The sequence below is a fragment of the Vulpes lagopus genome, chromosome 23, assembly GCF_018345385.1.
Source record: "Vulpes lagopus strain Blue_001 chromosome 23, ASM1834538v1, whole genome shotgun sequence".
NCBI lineage: Eukaryota > Metazoa > Chordata > Mammalia > Carnivora > Canidae > Vulpes > Vulpes lagopus.
In genome coordinates, this window is record NC_054846.1 from 63,213,982 (window position 1) to 63,235,496 (window position 21,515).

Genomic DNA, 21,515 nt, shown 5'->3' on the forward strand with positions numbered 1-21,515 from the left:
TTTCTTGGCCTATGCAGGAGGTAGACAATATATTATGAGAGGACTCGAAACTTTTCTATTTATAGCAAGAAGTTTAGGTCTTATAACCCTGAATTAATCAAATGCACCAAATTTTCCAACATTTGATTTCTTCTTTTCCCTCATTTATTTGTTTTTTCTCCTGTTCATTAGATCTGCCTGCATCTTACTCAGTTTTTAAGGCTACATTGTTCTTTTTTATTTATTTTTTAACCTCCTAATTCCATTCACATATTGTGCCCACCCCCTCACCTCCGTCCCCTCTGGTAATAATGTGTTTGTTCTTTGCATTTATGAATTCATTTCTGTTTTGTTTTGTTTGTATTGCATTTCACATTCCACATATAAGTGAAATCACATGTCTTCCTCTATACATGGCTACCTGGTTCTTGAAAAATGAAAGTTCCAGGCAGCACTGGTGGCTCAGCAGTTTAGCACAGCCTTCAGCCCGGGTGTGATCCTGGAGACCCAGGATGGAGTCCCACGTCGGGCTCTCTGCATAGAGCCTGCTCCTCCCTCAGCCTGTGTCTCTGCCTCTCTCTCTCTCTGGGTGTCTCTTATGAATAAATAAAATCTAAAAAAAAAAAAAGAAAGAAAGAAAAATGAAAGTTCCTAGCTAATAAGTTAGAGAGCCTTTTGAGAAGACACCTGTATTTAATAGGTTTGGTCCTGTCAATGAAGTTTAAAAAGCTGTATCAATCCTCCAAAATAAAATGAGAAAATGAAAGAGAGAGAGAGGTTGAACTAGTTTAGAGTGGCAGGGAAGGGGACAAAGAAGGATTTTTACTGGAAAAATAGGAAGCTTATTAAAACTTGATCTATAATTTCTTTTTGGTAACACCAAAGAGACTAGCTTATTACAGTAGTTTTTCTCTATTGATCTATATTGACCACCAATGATATAAAGGCATATTAGTCCCATAGGGTTCTTTATTTCTACACACATTCATTTCTACTCTGTTTAATAAATCATTTTGATCATTTTTACATATCTGTTAACATTTTTGGAAATGGCATATCTGGTGTTCAGAACTTAATGTAAAAGGAGGTATCAGGACCTTAGCTCTCTGGACGCTTGAGCAGCTTTTATCCAAGGACCTTTGCTTTTAAACATAGAGCATAAGAGCATGTTATTTCAGATATGTTCATTTATTGAATGTAAGACTCTTTCTTGAATAGTGAATGCACAAAAGGATCTGAGTAATGCCTCTATTTTTCAAAAACTGCTGTTGTGAACACTCGTATACATGTGTTCTGGTGTCCATCCATAGTACGTATTTCTTTAGGAAGAGAGTGGGAGTGAAATCATAGGGTATATATGACTTGAACTTCTGCTAAAGGTTTATACTCCTACCAGCAGGTATGAAGTTTTCTATTGCTCTACATTCTCAACAATTCTTGATACTGTCAGACTTTACAATTTTTGCTAATCTTATATCTGTACAGTGGTAGCTCTTAGCAGTTTTAATGTGCATTTTCTTGTTTTAAAAATGAAGCTGAACAGCTTATTTATTTAACATTTGAGTTTCTATTTTGTGAAACACTTGTTCAAGATTTTGTTTACCTTTCTGGGGGGCTTCTGTCTCTTTCTTTCTTTCTTTCTTTCTTCCTTTTCATTTTCCCATTAATTTATAGGAATTCTTAATTTATAAAGCCTTGATCAGGTGTGTATTATGAACATCTTCTACTCTATGGCTTATATTTTCACTCTCTAAATATATGTTTTGATGAATCAAAGTTTTAAATTTTAACCTAATCAATGTTTGCCATTTATAACAAGGGTGGCTCAGTCAGTTAAGTGTCTGCTTTCAGCTCAGATCATGATCCCAGGGTTCTGGGATCAAGCCCCAAGTTGGTTCCCTGCTCAGTGGAGAGCTTACTTCTTCTCCCTGGCTCATGCTCATGCTCTCTCTCTCTCTCTCTTGCTATCTCAAATAAACAAATAAAAAAATCTTTGAGAAAAAAAAAAAAGGAAGAAATCACTGACGACCTCAAAGTCATAAAGATATTCTCCTACATTACTATATTGTCACCTGGGCCATAAGAATATTAGTATATATATATGGTCTGTTTCCAAGTTCTCTATTCTGTTCCATTGTCCTATTTTGTCTATTCTTGTGCCAATAACATGCTATCTTAATTATTTCAGCTTTACATAAATCTTAATATTTGATAAGCACATCTTTTTTTCTTGTTGTTCTTATTCTAGGATGCCTTGGCTACACCTGGCCATTTGAAATTCTGTATAAATTTTGTCATCAGGGATCCCTGGGTGGCGCAGCGGTTTGGCGCCTGCCTTTGGCCCAGGGCGCGATCCTGGAGACCCGGGATCGAGTCCCACATCAGGCTCCCGGTGCATGGAGCCTGCTTCTCCCTCCGCCTGTGTCTCTGCCTCTCTCTTTCTCTCTGTGACTATCATAAATAAGTAAAAATTAAAAAAAAAAAATTTTGTCATCAGCCTGTCAAGGTACACGCACATACCCACATGTACTCACACATATACACATATTTACCCACATGGTCTTTTGGGATTTCTACACTGAATTTATACACCAAATCTATAGATAAATTTGGGGAGAATTTAAATCTTTATAATATCAAATCCTCTACAAAATGTGTGTGTATTATATTTAGGTCTTCTTTAATTTCTCCCAGTATCATAATTTTATTTGTGGAGGTCTTATACATCTTTTGTTAGACATACTCCTAGGTGCTGATACTTTCCATACTATTGTAAGTGGTAACTTTTTAAAAATTTCATCTTCTAACTATTGCTAACACAAAAAATGTACTAAGTTTTTTCTAATAAAAACCTTGCCATGCTTTTTTTTTTTAATTTTTATTTATTTATGATAGTCACAGAGAGAGAGAGAGAGGCAGAGAGACACAGGCAGAGGGAGAAGCAGGCTCCATGCACCGGGAGCCCGATGTGGGATTCGATCCCGGGTCTCCAGGATCGCGCCCTGGGCCAAAGGCAGGCGCCAAACCGCTGCGCCACCCAGGGATCCCACCTTGCCATGCTTTTAATTACTTCTTATAATTTATGTTTATATTATTCTGTATTTTATATATAAGCAATCATATCATCTAAGAATAAATATGATTTTCCTTCTTCCCTTCTACATACATGTTCCACCTTTCATTCTTTATCCTTGTTCTAAGCAGTGGCTAATATAGTGCCAAATAGAGCTGGTGATAGTGGGTACATTTTCTCCTTCCCAGTCTCATTTCATTGAATATGTCTTGTAAGGTATTTTTTTAAGACTTTTAAAAATCACATTAAGAAAATTCTAGTGTTCATTCAATGTTTTGTGATGAGCACATATTGAATTTTATCAAATTACTTTTCTGCATATTTTTATTTTTAAATCTGTTAATATGGTGAATTACATTAACTGATTTTCTAATGTTAACTCAACTTTGCATTCTTGGGATAAACCCAACTTCATCCTAAATTATTATTCTTTTTTCTACATTGCTGATTTTAGCTTGCCAGTATTTCTTTGGAATTTTTGCATCTTTGTTCCTGAATGAGACTGGCCTGTCATTTTCCTTTCTTATAACATCCATGTCAGATATTGGCATTAAGGTTACCCTAGCCCCTTAACATGAGATGGGAAACATACCCTTTTTCTGTTCTCTGGAGGAGTTTCTAAAAATAAATTACAATTCCTTCTTCTTCAATAACTGTAAGAACTGATTTCTGAATCCTTATGATTCTAGAGTTTTCTTCTAGGAAGATTCTCAATTACTGATTCAGTTTCTTAATAGTTATAAGAAATCACACTTTTCATTTTTTCTTGTTATCAACTTAGGTAAATTTTATTTTTATAGAAATTTTTTCTTTTCATTTAAGTTTTCAAAATTTTTACTAAAATTAGTCATCAATTTTAAAATATAAAGATAGTCCCTTTACTTTCATGGTGCTAAGTAACCTGTGATTTAAAAGAGGTTGGCAGGGGAAGAAAAGGAGTTGGGGGGAGGGCACCTGGTTGGCTCAGTCAGTTAAGCCTCCCAACTCTTGATTTTGGCTCAGGACATGATCTCAGGGTTGTGAGATGGAGCCCTGCATCAGGTTCTGTGCTGGGTGTGGAGCCTGCTTGAGCTTCTCTCCCTCTCCCTCTTCCCCTCCCTCCCTCCTGTGCACTTGCTCTCAAGAAAGAAAGAAAAGAAAAGAGAGGAGGGATGGAGGGCAAGAATGAGGAAAAAAGGAAGAAAGAAAGAAAGAAACAACAAACACACACTTGGGCTGCAATGAAGAAAAGAGATAAGAAGGGAATAAAAATGGAAGCAGCAGGACCATGTTGTTATCATGATGATCCAGGCTAGAGATGATGATGTCGTACACAAGGGTGGTGGACACAAATGGGCTGATGCAAGACACGTTGTGGAGGCAGCATGCCAGCAGGTGCCAAATGGGCTCATGATGAGAAAGGAAGGCTCTGGATGACTCTCAGACTACTGGCTCAAACAGAACTTTAGGTGGTGGCATCACTTACTGAAATCAGGGAGATTGAGGGAAAAAATGATTTTTGATATGGACAGACTCAAGGAGTTTTATTTTGGCAGTTATGTGCATAAAGGTGGTATTTCAAAACCACTCTCAAGGCCTAGGGTAGTCCAATGATATTTAGAAGTTGGGTAGCATTAGAATGGAAAGGACCAGGAAGGAACACAGAAAAGAGAAAGGAGAAAACCAGCAGAGTTCGGTATCATATAGATTCCAACAGGACTTTCTGAGATGGAGGGAGTGAACACTACCTAAGAGTTCAGTTTGTCCATTGGATTCATTTTGGCAGTGGGGAGATCAGTAGTGCCCCTGGCATAAACAGTTTCATGGAGTAGTGAGGATGAAAGCCAGCTTGTAGGAGATTGAAAAAAAGGATGGAAAATGTTCAGATGATGCGTGTATAGACACTCTTGGGAAAATTCCTCTGTCCAGCTGCCATCTGCCATCTGGCTAGATAGACTTTGGCAAACCTTACTAACACATGACAGCTCCAGAGAGGTAACCATCCATGTGACATTGGTTATTTGTCAGCTCTTGGGGGACTGCACTGCTATGAAAAGTGCTTATCCTAGCTCAATATTCGTCTTATTTCAATGCTTATTACTATCACTCTGTTTAATCCCCACCTCTAGATCAAAGTTGAACTAAAGCAGGCCCAGCAGAAGTTCTTAGATAGCACAAAGATGTGTTCTTCACTCACAGCAGAATGGAAGCACTGTCAGCAGAAAATCAGGGAACTGGAGCTGGAGGTACAGGCTCAGAGCATTAAATCACAGAACAACCTGCAGGAAAAGCTGGATCAGGAGAAATCAAAAGTTGCTGATGCAGAAGCGAAGGTAATTATCCTCGAGCTTAATAAACAGCATGCACTGAATATCACAACTGAAATCCTATTTCCCTAAGGATATTAAGAAGTAGTTACAATGCCAACTTGATAGAATTCTCGGGTTTTTCTTTGCTCTTCCATACTTTCCTCTCTTTTGACATCACCTGCTCCTACCGTTCCCAGTAAATCTCGTGTTTCTTTAAACTGCATGAACTTTAAAAGGTTAAGTTTCATTAAAGCTATAACATGAACTTAAAGTAACCGATTGAAGCCATATGACTTTTGTTTTATACTTTCAACTTTTAAAAGATTTATTCTCCTCTCATTTGTCTGTTGATATGATATTTACTTTGTAATTTTGGGGAGATTTGTGTTGTGAAATGGACTGTTTTGAAATAATGCCCCTGCATTTCAGATTGCCTAACACCAGGTGGCAGTAGTATGTAACAGTTGCACATTTTGGTCCGTGGGTTGGAGAGTCAAATTTCACATAAAAAAATAAATCATAAAATAAGTAAATAAATCATTTCATCAAACCATATAAGTATAAAACAAATATCTAAGAGTAGATGACAGCGAGCAGCCCGGGTGGCTCAGCGGCTTAGCGCCTCCTTTGGCCCGGGGCCTCATCCTGGAGATCCAGGATCGAGTCCCATGTCCGGCTCCCTGCATGGAGCCTGCTTCTCCCTCTGCCTGTGTCTCTGCCCCTCTGTGTGTGTGTGTGTGTGTGTGTGTCATGAATAAATAAAATATTTTAAATAAATAAATAAATAAATAAAAGTAGATTACAGCAATCTTAATTATGCTCAAAAGCCTAATTTTGAGCTAAAGAAACCAGAACAAGAACGTTCATACCGTTTAATTTCATTTATATGAGGTTTAAGAATAGACAAAACTAAGTTATGATCTGAGAATGGGATTGTCTTTATTAGGGTCACTAATTGGGAGAGGACTAGAGGGAATTTTCTGTGGTGCTGGGAGTATCCTATACCTTGATGTGAGAGACAGTTGTAAGTGAAACTCCATTCAGTATGCTCAAGATATGTGCACTTTGTGTATATTATTACTCCATTAAAAAAGTAATTGGTGGGCATCTGGGTGGCTTAGTCAGTTAAGTGTCTACCTTTGGCTCAGGCCATGATCCCAGGGTCCTGGATTGGAGCCCCCAGTCGGGCTCCCTGCTCAGTTGAGAGTCTGCTTCTCCCTCTGCCTTTAATCCTTGCTCATGACCTCTCTCTCTTTCTCTCTCTCTCTCTCTCTCTCCCTCACTCTCTCTCTAAAATAAATAAATAAATAAAATCTCTTAAAGATTTTTTTAAAATAAAAAAAACAGAATAGTTGGTAATTCCAGATTAGTAAAAAAATCTAAATTTAGACAGTACTAAATATCGGTGAGCATTTTGTACAATAAGGAGTTTTAAATATTGACTCCAATTGGAAGAATAAATTAACATGAACACTTTGAGGGTTTTTTTTTTAATTTTTTATTTATTTATGATAGTCACAGAGAGAGAGAGAGAGAGGCAGAGACACAGGCGGAGGGAGAAGCTGGCTCCATGCACCAGGAGCCTGATGTGGGATTCAATCCTGGGTCTCCAGGATCGCGCCCTGGGCCAAAGGCAGGCGCCAAACCGCTGCGCCACCCAGGGATCCCACACTTTGAGTTTTTTTAAAAAGACATTTATTTAGGCAGAGAGCAGCACATGTGAGAGTGTGGGGAGGGGCAGAGGGAGAGGAAAGAGAATCCTTAAGCAGATTGCGTGCTGGGCACAGAGCCCCATGCAGGGCTCCCCAGGACCCCAAGATCATGAGCCAAAATCAAGAGCCAGATGCTCACCCGATGGAGCAACCAAGGCATCCCAGTATGAACACTTTGGAAAACAATTTAGTACTTGTACCTGCCTCTGTCTCTGCCTCTCTCTGTGTCTCTCATGAATAAATAAATAAAATCTTAAAAAAAAATCCTATCATGAATCTAGTCGCACTGTGAAGAAAATAGACATGCTCACACATTGCTGTTGGAAGTATAAATTGGCCTAATACCTACAGAGTCAGTTTGGCATTATCAAACAAACAAACAATAATAATACCTTTGCCCTAGCAAATCCATATCTCATAATTTATTCTAGCGCGATTGTTTGTAATAGCGAAAGACTGGAATCAATTTAAATATCCCATCAGTAGGGATCTATTTAAATAAGTTATAATATATCCTTATAATGGAATGGTATACATCTATAAGAGTTCTATATACACATATAATATGGAAAAATCACCAAACATAGTGTTATTTTTAAAAAGTAAAATGCATCTGAGGCACCTAGGTGGCTCAGTCAGTTAAGTGTTTGACTCTTGATTTTGGCTCAGGTCATGGTTTCAGTGTCAAGAGATCAAGCCCTGCATCGCGCTCTACACTGGGCATGGAGCCTGCTTGAGATTCTTTCTCCTCCCCCTATCCCCTCTCCTCCTCTATTCACTCTTTATCTAAAAAAAATATTTTTTAGAAAAGCAAAGTACATAAGTATATATGATATGTCATCATCTGTGTAAAAAATATGCATACGAGGGAGAACTGTATAATAATATTTATGTAGGCATAAATAAATCCCTGAAAGGTACACAAGAAACTAATACCAGTGATTATGTACGTAGTGCAGGAAAACTGGCAGGAAGACAAGCTAGAGATGGGAAGGAGCTTTCACTATAAAGCTTCATTTACACAAACATCCGTTAAACTGTGTGAATGTTTCATATATTGTAAAACTTAGGTAATTTATTTTAAAATTAAAATAAATCTAGCCTTGCTGTTTACTTTAGACCAGATTTGTTTGTTAGCACTGTGTTTGCCAGTTCCTCATATGGCATATCCCTAATTGGAAAAAAGGTCAGACTTTGCTTAACATTTTATTGGTGAAATTTTTCCTTCAAGATTTTGGATCTACAGCAGAAATTAGAACAAGCTCACAAAGTCTGTCTCTCAGACACGTGTGCTTTGGGGAAGAAGCAACTCGAGGAAAGAATAAAAGAAGCCCTGGAAAATGAAGCTAAAACAAAGCAACAATATCAGGAAGAGCAACAAAACAGGTAAGAGGAACAAAGATGGCAGCTTCCCCCGAGCTAACCACCGAGTTTGCCAGCAATGTCAGTTTATGGACGTATTTCCTCAGTGTTCCCACTCAAGTGAACTCAGTTACACCAGACTTACCAACACTGTGTTCTCATTGTTGGTCTTGTTTGCCATTCACACTAGCGTGTCAGATTCTTAAAGGCAGGGATTATATCTTGTTGCTTTGAGACACCCCAGTCCATGTTCTTGATAACTGTATTACCTCTGAAATATGATACTCTGGGATTTGCTTTTCTAGTTCTAACATGACTGGTGAAAAGGCAAACCAAATGAAATTGATGTTTGTATTTATCAGCTGATTTTCTTCAAAGAAGTCTCAAGTACTTTCCAGGTATCTTAATCATCAATAATCTGTTCCCAGATAAGAGCTTTCTTTTTTATTTTTTCTCAAATTATTAGGATTACTATTAGAATTCTTACTTAGGCGATCTCCCTGGATACCTTAAACTTCAGTAACTGGTTTCTTTTTCTATGACACTCACAGTAATTCACATATATTTTAAGAAAAAGTTGGTTTTAGCTGCTGAAAAGATACGCAGACATTCATGTATATTATGAAGCTGAGAAATATACTTTCAGCTTTAGTTAAAAGCTCTAGTATAGGGCCTAGCACTCAATAGGTACTCAGAAAATAGTGAATGAATGAATGTTTGAATAAGTAAATGAATAAATGTATGAATGAAAACTGAGTTCACAGAGTGAGGTACAGTAGAAAAATACTTGTCTCACTGCTGCCTCTAACAGGATGGCAGGCCATCCTTCTGTTATAACACAGCTAGATCCTGAATAAACTATAGTCCGTATACCTTTTAAAGCTTTACCCACAGTAAAGCAAGAGAAAGCACCAACAGCAAACATACAATAAGCTCAAACAAAAATGATGAATGTGAATAAACTTCTAAGTCAGAGGGCAAATAATAATATCACCTCGGGTTTGGGAAAAGGAGCTGAGGAAGTTTGCCTCAAGGTGGGAGAGTGAACTAAAGACTGATACTAAGCTGAGAGTCTTGAAGTGTTCCCTAGTAGGCAGCTTCCTGACTTCCACAAATTATCTTAGGAGGAAAGCAAGCCCAATTCAGATGTGAAGGATTCCCATATATTAAGTTTAATCAGATATAAGCCTACAATAAAAAATTACCAAATGACACAAGGAAACTGGCTACCACAAATGATTGTCATTGGATACAACAAACACCAGATTTATAACCCCCAAGAACTTCTGCAACAGGAATTATGAATAATAGATTGCAAAACAACTGTATGAGGTTTTTAAAAAAACAAAATATGAAGAAATCCTCATACCCTGTTAGTAGGAACATACATTGGTACAGCCACTGTGGAAAACAGGATGGAAGTTCCTCAAACAATTAAAAGTAAAACCACCATATGATCCAGTAATTCCACTACCAGGTATTTATCCAGAGAAAATGAAAATACATTAATTTAAAAAGATACAGGCACCCCTTTGTTTATTGCAGCATTATTTACAATAGCCAGGATATGGAAGCAACATAAGCGTCCATCAATAGACAAATGGATAAGAAAGATGTGATGCTGTACGTGCGTACACCCTCTGTAATGGAATATTATGCAGCCATAAAAAGGATGAGATTGTGCCATTTGACACAAATTAGATAGACCTGGAGAGTATTATGCTAAGTGAAATAAGTCAGACTGAGAAAGGTAAATACCATATGATTTCACTCATATGTAGAATCTAAAAAAAACAACAACAACAAATGAACAAACAAAAAGCAGAATTGGATCTATAAATGCAGAGAACAAATTGAGGATTGACAGGGAAGGATAGTAGGGGAATGAGCAAAATGGATGAAGGGGAGTGGGTGATACAGGCTTGCAGTTATGGAGTGAATAAATCATGGGAATGAAAGGTACAGCATAAGGAATATAGTCAATGGTATTGTAATAGCATCGTATGTGACGTATTATGGTAGCTATACTTACGGTGAACACAGCATAATGTATAAACTTGTCAAATAACTACGTTCTACACCTGAAACTAATGCAACATTGTGCATCAACTATACTCAAATAAAAATATTTTTAAAAAAAGAAACAAAAGATGTAATCCAAGAATTGAACAAGGAAAAGGCTATTTAACTTCCCTGAAACTTGGTTTCTTATCTCTAAAGTGGGACTAGTAATACCAGCTCTATACTTCTGTGAAGATCACCCAAGACAAACTATGTAGAAGAAATATGTAATATTTCAGCTAGCTATAAGAAAATGAAATATGTAGGGAAATTCTTTTCCACAAAGAACTATATAATATACATTGTTTTGTAACCTGGAGGAAAGCAACCCCAATTTAGATATTTAGATTGTAACCTAACTTTTTTCACTGTTCGGTTTATCTTCCATAAACCTTCTAGAACATTATTCTAATAGCAGACCATAATTAATTTAATCCCTTATTGTTGTATATTTACATCTTTTCCAGTTTCTTGCTGTAATAAGCAATAACCTAATATCTTTCCTTGTAGCCAAATTTTTGTGTATATCCTTTACTACTTCCATGGGATAATTCTAGCAAGTACAATTGTAATTAATTATAATTAATTATAATACTCATTATGAAATTTCAGTTACTAAAGAGAAATATTAGGGCACATTAGTGACTCATTTGGTTAAGCTTCTGACTCTTGATTTTGGCTTAAGTTATGATCTCAAGGTCAGGAGATTGAGCCCTGTGTTGGGCTTTGTGCTGAGCATGGAGCTTACTTGAGATTCTCTCCCTCTTCCTCTACCCCTCCCCTGCTCGCACAGACCTGTGCACTCTCTCTCTTTATAAAATAAATAAATCTTTGTAAAAAAAAAAAAAGAGCTATATAAAATAAAAAGAATAAATCCTTTAGAATTCTGTCCTTTGGCAATAACCACTTCGAGTGGTTCATACATATTTCTCAGGTCTTTTTTCTACACATATGCATATATTTTTATTATTCGTATTTTGTTGACAAAAGTTGACCCCTTTAAAATATATTGCTTTGGGGTACCTCCGTGGCTCAGTCGATTAAGCATCTGCCTTCTGGCTCAGGTTATGATCTCAGAGTCCTGGGATCGAGTCCTGCATCAGGCTCCCTGCTCAGTGGGGAGTCTGCTTCTCCCTTTACCCCTCCCCCCTGCTTGTGACCTCTCATGCTCTCTCTCTCATAAATAAATTAAATCTTTAAAATAATATGTTGCTTTTGAATTTGCATTTTTTACCTAACAATATAACATGGGCATTTTATTAGCTATGTGCTTTTGAATTTGCATTTTTTACCTAACAATATAACATGGGCATCTTATTAGCTATGTAAGAGCTACATAATCTTGGTCAAGTTTCTTATCCTTTCAGTGCCTCTCCACACCTAATTCATAAGATTGTTGCGTGGATTAAATGAGCTTTAAGAGTTAGGTTATATTATCAGCATAGGGCACGTAGTAAGCACTCGTATTAGTCAGGAATCCATCAGAATAGAACCAGTAAGAGAAATACATATTTAGTAAGAGATTTGGTACCAAGATTTGGTCTTATGCCATTGTGGGGCAGTTTACACAGTTTGTAAGGCTATCATCATTCATCTTATGCTAGAGCTCAAAGTCTGCAGGATGAGTGGTCAGGAAGTGTAGATGGATATGAAGTGAGAGTGCAATGACAAGCTAAACCCATGAGCACAGGGCAAAACCGTGAGGATGGACTGGACCCTGTCCCTGCCTCCAACCTTGATGAAGTAGGTGTCCTGCAGGAGAAAATGGTCCCCCTTATCAAGGAGCTAACTGAACACCTGGTCCAGGAGCTGGAGAAGATAGAGCAGTTGCAAGCCTAGCTGTTGCTTCACACAGAGGTGAGCCGCAGATACCTGGCAATGGGATGAGCTTCAAAGGCACCTACTCTGACTTCCTGTAAAAACCCAAACTGCTTTACTTCCACCCTCCATACCCTGTACAAGTAAAGTGTATCTCTTGTAGCCCAGTCTAACCAGAAACATACAGAGGTAATTCCTGGACAAGTTGACACGTTACAAGTCAGGACTAAAAAGGTGTTATTATTATTGTTGTTGTTGCAATATTTGATGTTATTTTTGTTACTGTTGTCATCAACATCTTCTTCAGTGAAGTGATAAATGTTCATCTGGCCCAGAACAAAATGTCTGAGAATAAGGCAAATGGCAAGAAAAGGGGCTAGAAAAGTAAGCTAGACTCGAGCCCTGCTGAACATAACAAGCCACATCAAGGACTTGGGGCATGTTCATGGAAGACACTGGTCTACAGCTCTCCTTTCCTGTAACATCTCTATCTGGTTTTGGTATTAGGGAGATGCTGACATCATAGAATTGATTAATAAGTATTCCCTCTTCCTCACTTTTTCTGGAAGAGATTGTAGAGAATTGATATCATTTCTTCTTTATATGTTTGGTTTAATTCACTGGTGAAACCATCTGGGCTTAGTGCCCTATTTTTTGAAAAGTTATTAAATAGTGATTCAATTTCTTTAGTAGGTAGAGGTCTATTCACAGTATCTATTTCTCCTTGCATAAGTGTTGGTAGACTGTGTCTTTCAACGAACCAGTCTGTTTCATCTAAGTTATCAAATGTGTAGGCATAGACTTGTTTAAAAAAATATTCTTTTATTGTCCTTTTTTATGTCCATAGGATCAGTAGTGGTGATCCATCTTTCATTTCTGATATTAGGAATTTGTGTCTTCTCTGCTTCTTGATTACCCTGCCTAGTGGTTTATCAATTTTATTGATCTGTTCAAAGAACCATTTAAATTGTTTTTCTCTATTGTTTTCCTGTGTTCAGTTTCACTAATTTCTGCTCTGTTTTTTGTTATTTCTTTTCTTCTGCTTTATTTAGGATTATATTGGTCTGCTTTCTCTAATTTCCTAAAGTGGAAGCTTAGATTATTGATTTTTGATCTTCCTTTTATGATATTTGCAGTTATTTTTTTTTAAAGATTTGATTTATTTACTCATGAAAGACACACAGAGAGAGAAGCAGAGACACAGGCAGAGGGAGAAGCAGGCTCCATGCAGGGAGCCTGACATGGGACTCGATCCCAGGTCTCCAGGATCACACCCTGGGCTGAAGGTGGTGCTAAACCACTGAGCCACCGAGGCTGCCCAATATTTGCATTTAATGCTGTAAATGTCCCACTAAGCACAGCTTTCATTCCAACTCACAAATTTTGTAAGTTGTATTTTCATCTTTTTTACATTTTACAATTTTGTAAGTTGTATTTTCATCTACATGTAAAATACATGTAGTTCATAATATTTTTAATTGTTTATGACTTCTTATTTGACATGTATTATTTAGAAGCATATTGTTTAATCTCCAGATATTTTGGGATTTTCCAGCTATCTTTCTGTTATTGATTTTAGTTCCATAATATCATTTTAAACAGTTTTATAACATTCTGTTACATAACTATAATTTATATAAAATGCTTTTTAGACATTTTTGCTGTTACAAATAATGATGCAATGAATATCTGTGTACATAGACTTTATAATAAGTGTTATACTAAGAGAAGATGCTGTGGTAGTGCATAGCAGAGACACCTAGTCTGGTCTAGGGAGCTCAAGAAAGCCTTCCTCAATGAAATCTGTTTAAGCTTAGTGTGAGGAACTTGGGATGGATAGCTCAATAGAGAATATTAGGGGAAAGAAGTCCTAGAAGAGGAAGATAAGGACAAGGTTGGAGTTGCAGGGGAGAAATAAGTGTAGAGGATGACTTATTTCAGGAGTGAAAAAAGTTCATTTTGCCTGGAACAAAATGTTTGGGGGCAAGAAAACGAGGCTAGAAAGGTAAGCTAGCTAGCAAGCTATATTGAGGTATTTGAACCTTATGATATGATGAGATTGTGATGTAGAAAGAGCACTCTGGTTGCTATGTAAGGAATGGATTGAGAGATTAAGGCCATTGGGGAAACCAGGAGGCTTCAACCCATTTATCTCTTAATTTCTTTTTTTTTAAGCTGGATACAGTGTACTTTATTGATGGTACATAACAACACAGGAGCTCCCCAAGCCCCTCCCCTTCTTCAGGGGTCTGGGATGAAAACTGTGGTGGTCTGGAGATTCTCAGTGTGTTAGGGGATGAATTGGGGCAAGGACTCCCCAGCAGCTGAGGGCCTCTCTTCCTCTTGCTCTCACTGAGACTGGTGGTCTAGGGGTTTCTTACACATTAGAGGCCATGAGGACCATAAAGTCCACCCCCCAGTTGCTGTAGTCAAATTCATTGTCATACTAGGAAATAAGCTTGACCAAGTGGTTATGAAGAGGAATGCCAGCCCCATCACTGAAGGTGGAAGAGTGGGTGTCACTATGAATGTCTCAGGAGACAACCTGGTTTTCAGTGTACCCCAGGATGCCCTTGAGGGGGCCCTGTAATGCCTGTTTCACCACTTTCTTGATGTCATTGTATTTGGCAGCTTTCTCCAAGCAGGAGGTCAGATCCATGACTAACACATTGGGGGTGGGGACACAGAGGCCATGCCAGTGAGATTGCCATTCAGCTCAGGGATGACCTTGCCTACAGCCTCGGCAGTGCCAGTAGAAGGAGGGATGATATTCTAGGCAGCCATCATGTCACAGCTTGCCATAGAGGCTGTCCACAGTCTTCTGAATGACAGTGATGGCATGGACTGTGGTCCTGAGTCCCTCCACGATGCCGAAATTGTCATGGATGACCTTGGTCAGAGGGGCCAAGTAGTTGGTGGTGCAGGAGGCATTGCTGACAATCTTGAAGGAGTTGTCTTACTCCTCAAGGTTCATGCCCACCACAAACATGGGAGCATCAGCAGAGTGGGAACAGATGATGATCCTCTTGGCCCCACCCTTCAGGTGAGCCCCAGACTTCTCCATGATGAGACAGCAGTGGACTCCACAACATACTCAGCACAACATCATCCCAATTGATGTTGGCGGGATCTTGCTCTTGGAAGATGGAGATGGGCTTTCCATTGATGATAAGCTTCCTGTTCTCAGCTTTGACTATGCTGTGGAATTTGCCATGGGTAGAATCATAGTGGAACATGTAGATCATGTAGTTGAGGTCAGTGAAGGGGCCATTGATGGCTACAGTATCCACTTTACCAGAGTTAAAAGCAGTCCCAGTGGCCAGGTGCCCAATATGGCCAAATTGACTTACTCCAACTTTCATCGTTGTGTCTCAGGGACAGGACTGGCACTGCACCAGAAGATGTGGCTGCATATATCTAAGGGAGAGGAGCAGAGAGCCTTCTTAATTTCATTCATTGGCATAACTGGTTTATTTGTCTTTTTTCAAACTATATATAATATGGGAGTTAATTTCTAACATTTCATTAGTTTTTTAAATTTTGACTTGCTTTGTTTCAATGTCCATTTCCAACTCCTAGATTCTATTGCATATAACTCAATTTTCTTTAGTTCTAGCAATTTAAAACTCACCTTTCAGCTCCAAAGCTTATTTCTTAGTCTGGCCCCTGATCAGAAATTCAGAATGGAACCAAAAGAGTAGTCAATAATTGGCAAGAATTGCTCAGGTCTATAATGAATGAGATAAAACAGAGGTGAAGGGGGCAGTCCTGGTGCAGGGGCAGATATGAACGGTACAGGTAAGCTTATAGAGCCTGCACTTATATCCAGAATCATGACAAGAGCTGAAGGTGCTGGAGGCTGAGAGATATGAGTCCCAAGTCTCAAATATCAATCTTTCCCAGTAATCCATTGGCTTTTCTGAAAACTGAAGTTAGAGAAAGTGAGTTCAGTTGTCCAGTATCAGTAGTGACCTAGCATGTAGATGTTACTCCATCATCCTCATCATATTCTTCTTGATCATCTTCTAAATCCAAAGAACCTTGTCAGAAATCCTCAGAAACTCTTCCACGAACTGTAGTCTGATGAGATTCCTTCTGAGGAGTTAAATACTTATGGCCCTTCTGGAAAAGGGTGAATTTCCTCATCAAACACGGGCTTATTTATGATTCAGCTCTTGCAGTGTTAACCTGTGTGCATTAGTATCAATAACATTTGTAACTAACAGCCCTATGTTGAACCAAGAAGATCAAGGGACCCAACTTGTAAAGCCACAAGAACGAGTAGAAAGAATAGAAGATTCAGGATCAGAGCCCTACCTCCATCTTATCCTAGCAAGTTAATTAAACCTCTCAGAACTACAGCTTCCTCTGTGAAATAAGGGAAATTACTTCCTCTTTGTAGGGTTGTCTTGATGAGTGAGAAAGAGAACTAAGAGAAGCATTTGTCACAAAAGAGGTCCCCTGTGCTGGTCTCTCTATTTTATGGACACGTGCCCTACCTCAATGAACCAGTAAAATCCCTTGTGATGATATAACAATTTTAGGTCAAAGAATTCCATAAACTCAGTGTGATTTAATGTACATTAATTGCTCTCAGGAAACTCCTAGATCAGAATGTAAATGAGCTACAAAAGCAAGTGAGCATCTTACAAGATAAAGGGAATCAACTGGAAATAACCACTTCTCAGCAACAATCCAGAATTCAGGAACAGGAGGCCCAACTTAAACAACTAGAAGATGAAAAAAGAAAATCAGACGAGGTAAGAAAAGCAAACAGATGTGCTTCTCAGTTTTCCTGTTCCATAGACCTGAGTAATACCTAATAGTCATTGAGTGCCTAGCATTTTACCCATTAAGTGTATTGGGAAAGCAGAATCTACTCTAGATATCTCAAGCAAGAAAGGATCTAACACAGGGAATAACATGCTTACAAACTGTTGGAAGGGAAACTGTTGGAAGGGAAACGTAGGGGTGGAGAGAAGGTCAGAAAGAACTGCTGCTGACTTTCAGTAACTCCAGAAGTTCAGAAATCCCAGAGAAACCCACTCCTGCAGCCCCAGAGTGGGAGATTTGCAGGAACACTTCCTGAAGCCCCTGCAAATGTCTCGTCAGCTGTCTCTCCGTCCATTTACCTGCTAGTGCTAGAGGAGAACCATGGGTTCCCCCCACAGTGCTGGAACTCTGCTGTCAAGAGAGTCTGGGAAATGTAGTTTTCAGACTTCCAACCTTGCAGCACAGAACAGACTAATTTTTAAAAAATTGTTTTTCAGCATCTTAAGAGCAACCAAGAATTGTCAGAAAAGCTTTCTGGGTTGCAGCAAGAGAAGGAAGTGCTACGTGAAAAATATGGGCAACTTTTGAAGCAGTTTGATGTCCATGTGAGGTAAACAAAAACCAGTTCCCTCTGGATAAGGATTTCATGCTTTTCCCACATACACCCTTTTCATTTGCCTTCATGGTTTTCTCCCTGCACATACTTTGCTCAGTCCGGATCACCCTCTCCCTGTTTCAATTCCTCATTTCAACTCATAATTCTTAGGCTAGGAGTCACCTTCTCTAAGAAGCCATTTTTGGTGCCACCAGCCTGGGCTGGGTGAAGTGCTTGTTCTCTGTATCCTTAACAGCGCTTGGTATATGCATCTTTGTATTTATTTCAAAACTTGCCGCATTATTTTGAAATAATGTGATTCACTACGTGTCTTCCTACCAGACTATAGGCTTTTCAAGGGCATGGACCATGGTCTTATTTTCCTTAGTCTACAGTATATACTAGGTGCTCAATAAAAAATGTGTTTCTGAACTTCCTGCTCTTTCTTCCATTCCCTGCTCATCATTCCACCAGATGCCTCCTGCTCTCCTCCTTTCTGGAATGTAGCATAGTAGTTCAGAGTATGGACTCTGGAGCCATATTGCCTGAGTACAAATCCTGGATCCACTAGAAACTAGCTGTGTGACTGTGGATGAGTTATGTTGCCTCTCTATGCCCAAAGTCCCTCATCTTTAAAATGGGCAAAATAACAGCACTTATCTCATAAAGTTGTGAAAATTAAATGAATAAATAGACATAAAGCACTTAGAACAATGTCTAGCACACAGCTATTATTCTATTTCTTTTTAGTTATTTTTCCATGACCCACCCCTCTGCTCCCAGCTCTGTAGTCTCCTGCTCTATTCCTTCTATTAGGCTGAAATTTCTTATTCTTTTGTATTCTTACTCGCCAACTATGTTGATGGTATTAATAATAATGATTTTAAAACCATTGTCCATTGCTGTATAGCAAAGAGTATTTTTCAGAGTCATTGGTATTCCTTATCTTGCTTCAATCATCATATTAGTGAGAAATGTAGAAACCATGGTCAGGGGACTATGTATGGTTCAGTTGATGCTGCTTAGAAATCTAAGGCTAGAACTCAGTCCTCTAATATAAATAATAAATAATAAATAATGATAAATATAAATTAATAAATAAGTAAGAAGTGCTCTTCTCACACCTTATCTTGGTATTAGAAGGAGTTGAAAGAATGAAGTGCGAGATCCAGAACATATAAAATGCCACGATGCCTGCCAAATGAATTGACACTGAATCTAATGTGTATATAAATTGCTTACCCAGAATCCTTCGTGTATTCATTCCTAGTCTCTGTCAATACACAGTTTTATGATTTTACTATCATAGCTTAGATAAAAAAAATTTTGAAGATTTTATTTATTTATTCATGAGAGACACACAGAGAGAGGCAGAGACACAGGCAGAGGGAGAAGCAGGCTCCATGCAGGGAGCTGGATGTGGGGCTCGATCCTGGGTCTCCAGGATCATGCCCTGGGCTGAAGGTGGCGCTAAACCACTGAGCCACCCGGGCTGCCCCATAGCTTGGATAAAATTTTATATTCCCCTCCTCTTAGTGTTGTCTCGTAAGCATAGCGCTTTGTTGCGACAGCCTTCTGAATTTGCTTGTTTTTGTAAAACATAGTATTTCGTAAAGTTGATGTACCCTTGCACAAATAGTTGCAGTTAAACAGGATCTGATTGCTAAAGAAGACTAACAGGATCCAATGACAGTGCTTCCAAATGTCCAACTTGTTGCAGGAGAGGATACAGTAGCACAACAGAATTGCCTTCCATGGCAGTCTCACAGCAGACAGTCCTGAGTGGTCCAGCCAGGATCCCCAGAGGTGATCCAGATGTGTAAGGGCCATGCTGGGATGCACCTCCTCTCTTGGGTCAGGAACTACCAGTGTGTGCACTGAATACCTCAAAACCAGGGACCCCCCAGATGGAGTCTCAGCTGAGATTTTTCTTTATACATATATACACATATATATATGTATATATATTTTGTATATATATGTATATGTGTATATATATATATATATATATATATATATATATATATTCAGCTGGTCATGTGAGCATATTTCTGCTACGTAACCAGCCTCAACAGCAGAGTCTTCTTGAGATCTTACTGAGACCAAGTACAAATCATTGGTCTCACTGTTATCAGTAAACATTGCTGACAAGCTGGTGAAAACTGCCATCAGATTCCTCAGCCCTGGGATTACAAAGCAATGCTGCTTTAATCAGCAAATTTCATTACTTCACCAATAGTCAGTGCCAAGGAAGAACTTTAGCAAAACAGCTCAGGTCAGTTCTAGGCCTGCTGGAATCAACCCTCACAACGCAGTCCTAATTGAGTTACAAATTACTCACTGGTCTTATGAATGAGATTTTTACTCATAATAACACAGAAAAAAGGTATTTTGGTATATGTATATACACACACACACACACATACTTTTTGTTTAAAACATTATTTTTATAGAATAAATTTCCAGGAGTGGAATTACTGGTCAAAATCTGGAACTCTGGTTCTTAAAATGTCATGGCAAACATTCAGAAGCATCCCACCAAAATGTTCTGCTATCATTATATAAAAGTAGTAATTACACCACATCCTCATTAGCACTGGGTGCTGCTATTGGGGGGAGGGCTCTGAAGAAATTTTACCCAATATTCTTTGTTTTAGTGGAGGTATAATTGACCTATAATAAATGCACAGATTGTGTATGTACAGCCTTATACTTAGCAAATGTATACACCTACACAACTACTACTGTATTCAAGATCCAGAACATTTCCATTATCCCTTAAGGTTCCATCTGAACTTTTCGCAGTCACTCTGCATCTCCTGCAGATGCAGAGATGTGTCCCCCACTTCCTCCCAGACGTCCACTCTTCTGATCTCTGTCTCATCTAGAATTTTATCTAAGTGGAATATTATTGCATGTAATATCTGTGTCAGACTTATTTTGAGCAACATATTCTATGATTTTTTTTAATGCTCACTTATAATTATAAATATTTGTCATTTTATTTTAAATTTCTCTGATGGCTAGTGTGGCTGAATATTTTTCCATGTCATTTGCCCATTGCCTTTAGGACAGTGGGTCCTGACCCTAGCTTCATGTGCCTGGACCCCAATATATGTTAGTTAGATCAGAATCTGTGGGGATAGGGCTTAGGGACCAATGTCTTTATAAAAGCTTCCTTGTGTGGTTCTGATGGATCATCCAGTGTTAAAAACACAGCTTTAGGAAAGAAAATGGAAGGAATTATCAAACTCTAGGTTCATTTTTTGTCTTCATTCCCCTGACCCCAGCCCTGACCTTTACAGACAATGCTTATTTTTTCCAAGTTGTCCCAACCACTCTTCCAGAGGAACAAATTCCTTGCCTTTTTGAAAGAAAAAAAAAATAGAAAAGTCCATCTGGTTTTACTTAAACATAAGCAAAAAATTGTCCCTACATTTTAGACATGAGTATTGTGCTGCCTCATAGATCTAGTAGTTAATAAAGTGAAAAATAAACTTAGAAAATTCACATGTTCTTCACACACGTTGGCCAGGAGAGCTTCTGACCAAACCAAAAAGTGTGCCACCTAGCCAGCCAGCACTGGCGAGGGAAGGCTCCAAGCTCTCACCAGCTGTACTGCATCAACATACTCTTCAAACCATGCATAACACTATAGAAAGAAGCCTGAATATCAAGCAACAGGAGCCAGTTCAGTCAAGCATAATACGCTCACTTGATGGAACCTCATACAATTGTAAAAGATGGGGACCCCCAAAGACTAGACAGTGGCATGGGGAAATGCTTACAATATAATAAATGGAAAGACGGTAAGACTAAAATTTTAATGTAGGCAATGTTTAAACAAAAGATGC

At 38.5% G+C, this 21,515-nt stretch overlaps 1 protein-coding gene across 1 annotated transcript in view; it reads left to right on the forward strand.

Moving 5' to 3' along the window:
• Positions 1-21,515, forward strand: part of CCDC30 (coiled-coil domain containing 30) — a 117,761-nt gene that overhangs the window by 76,709 nt on the left and 19,537 nt on the right. Inside the window, 4 exon segments of the mRNA XM_041739070.1 lie at positions 5,161-5,364; positions 8,284-8,438; positions 16,891-17,053; positions 17,564-17,676. Coding sequence (XP_041595004.1) covers positions 5,161-5,364; positions 8,284-8,438; positions 16,891-17,053; positions 17,564-17,676 — 635 coding nt within the window.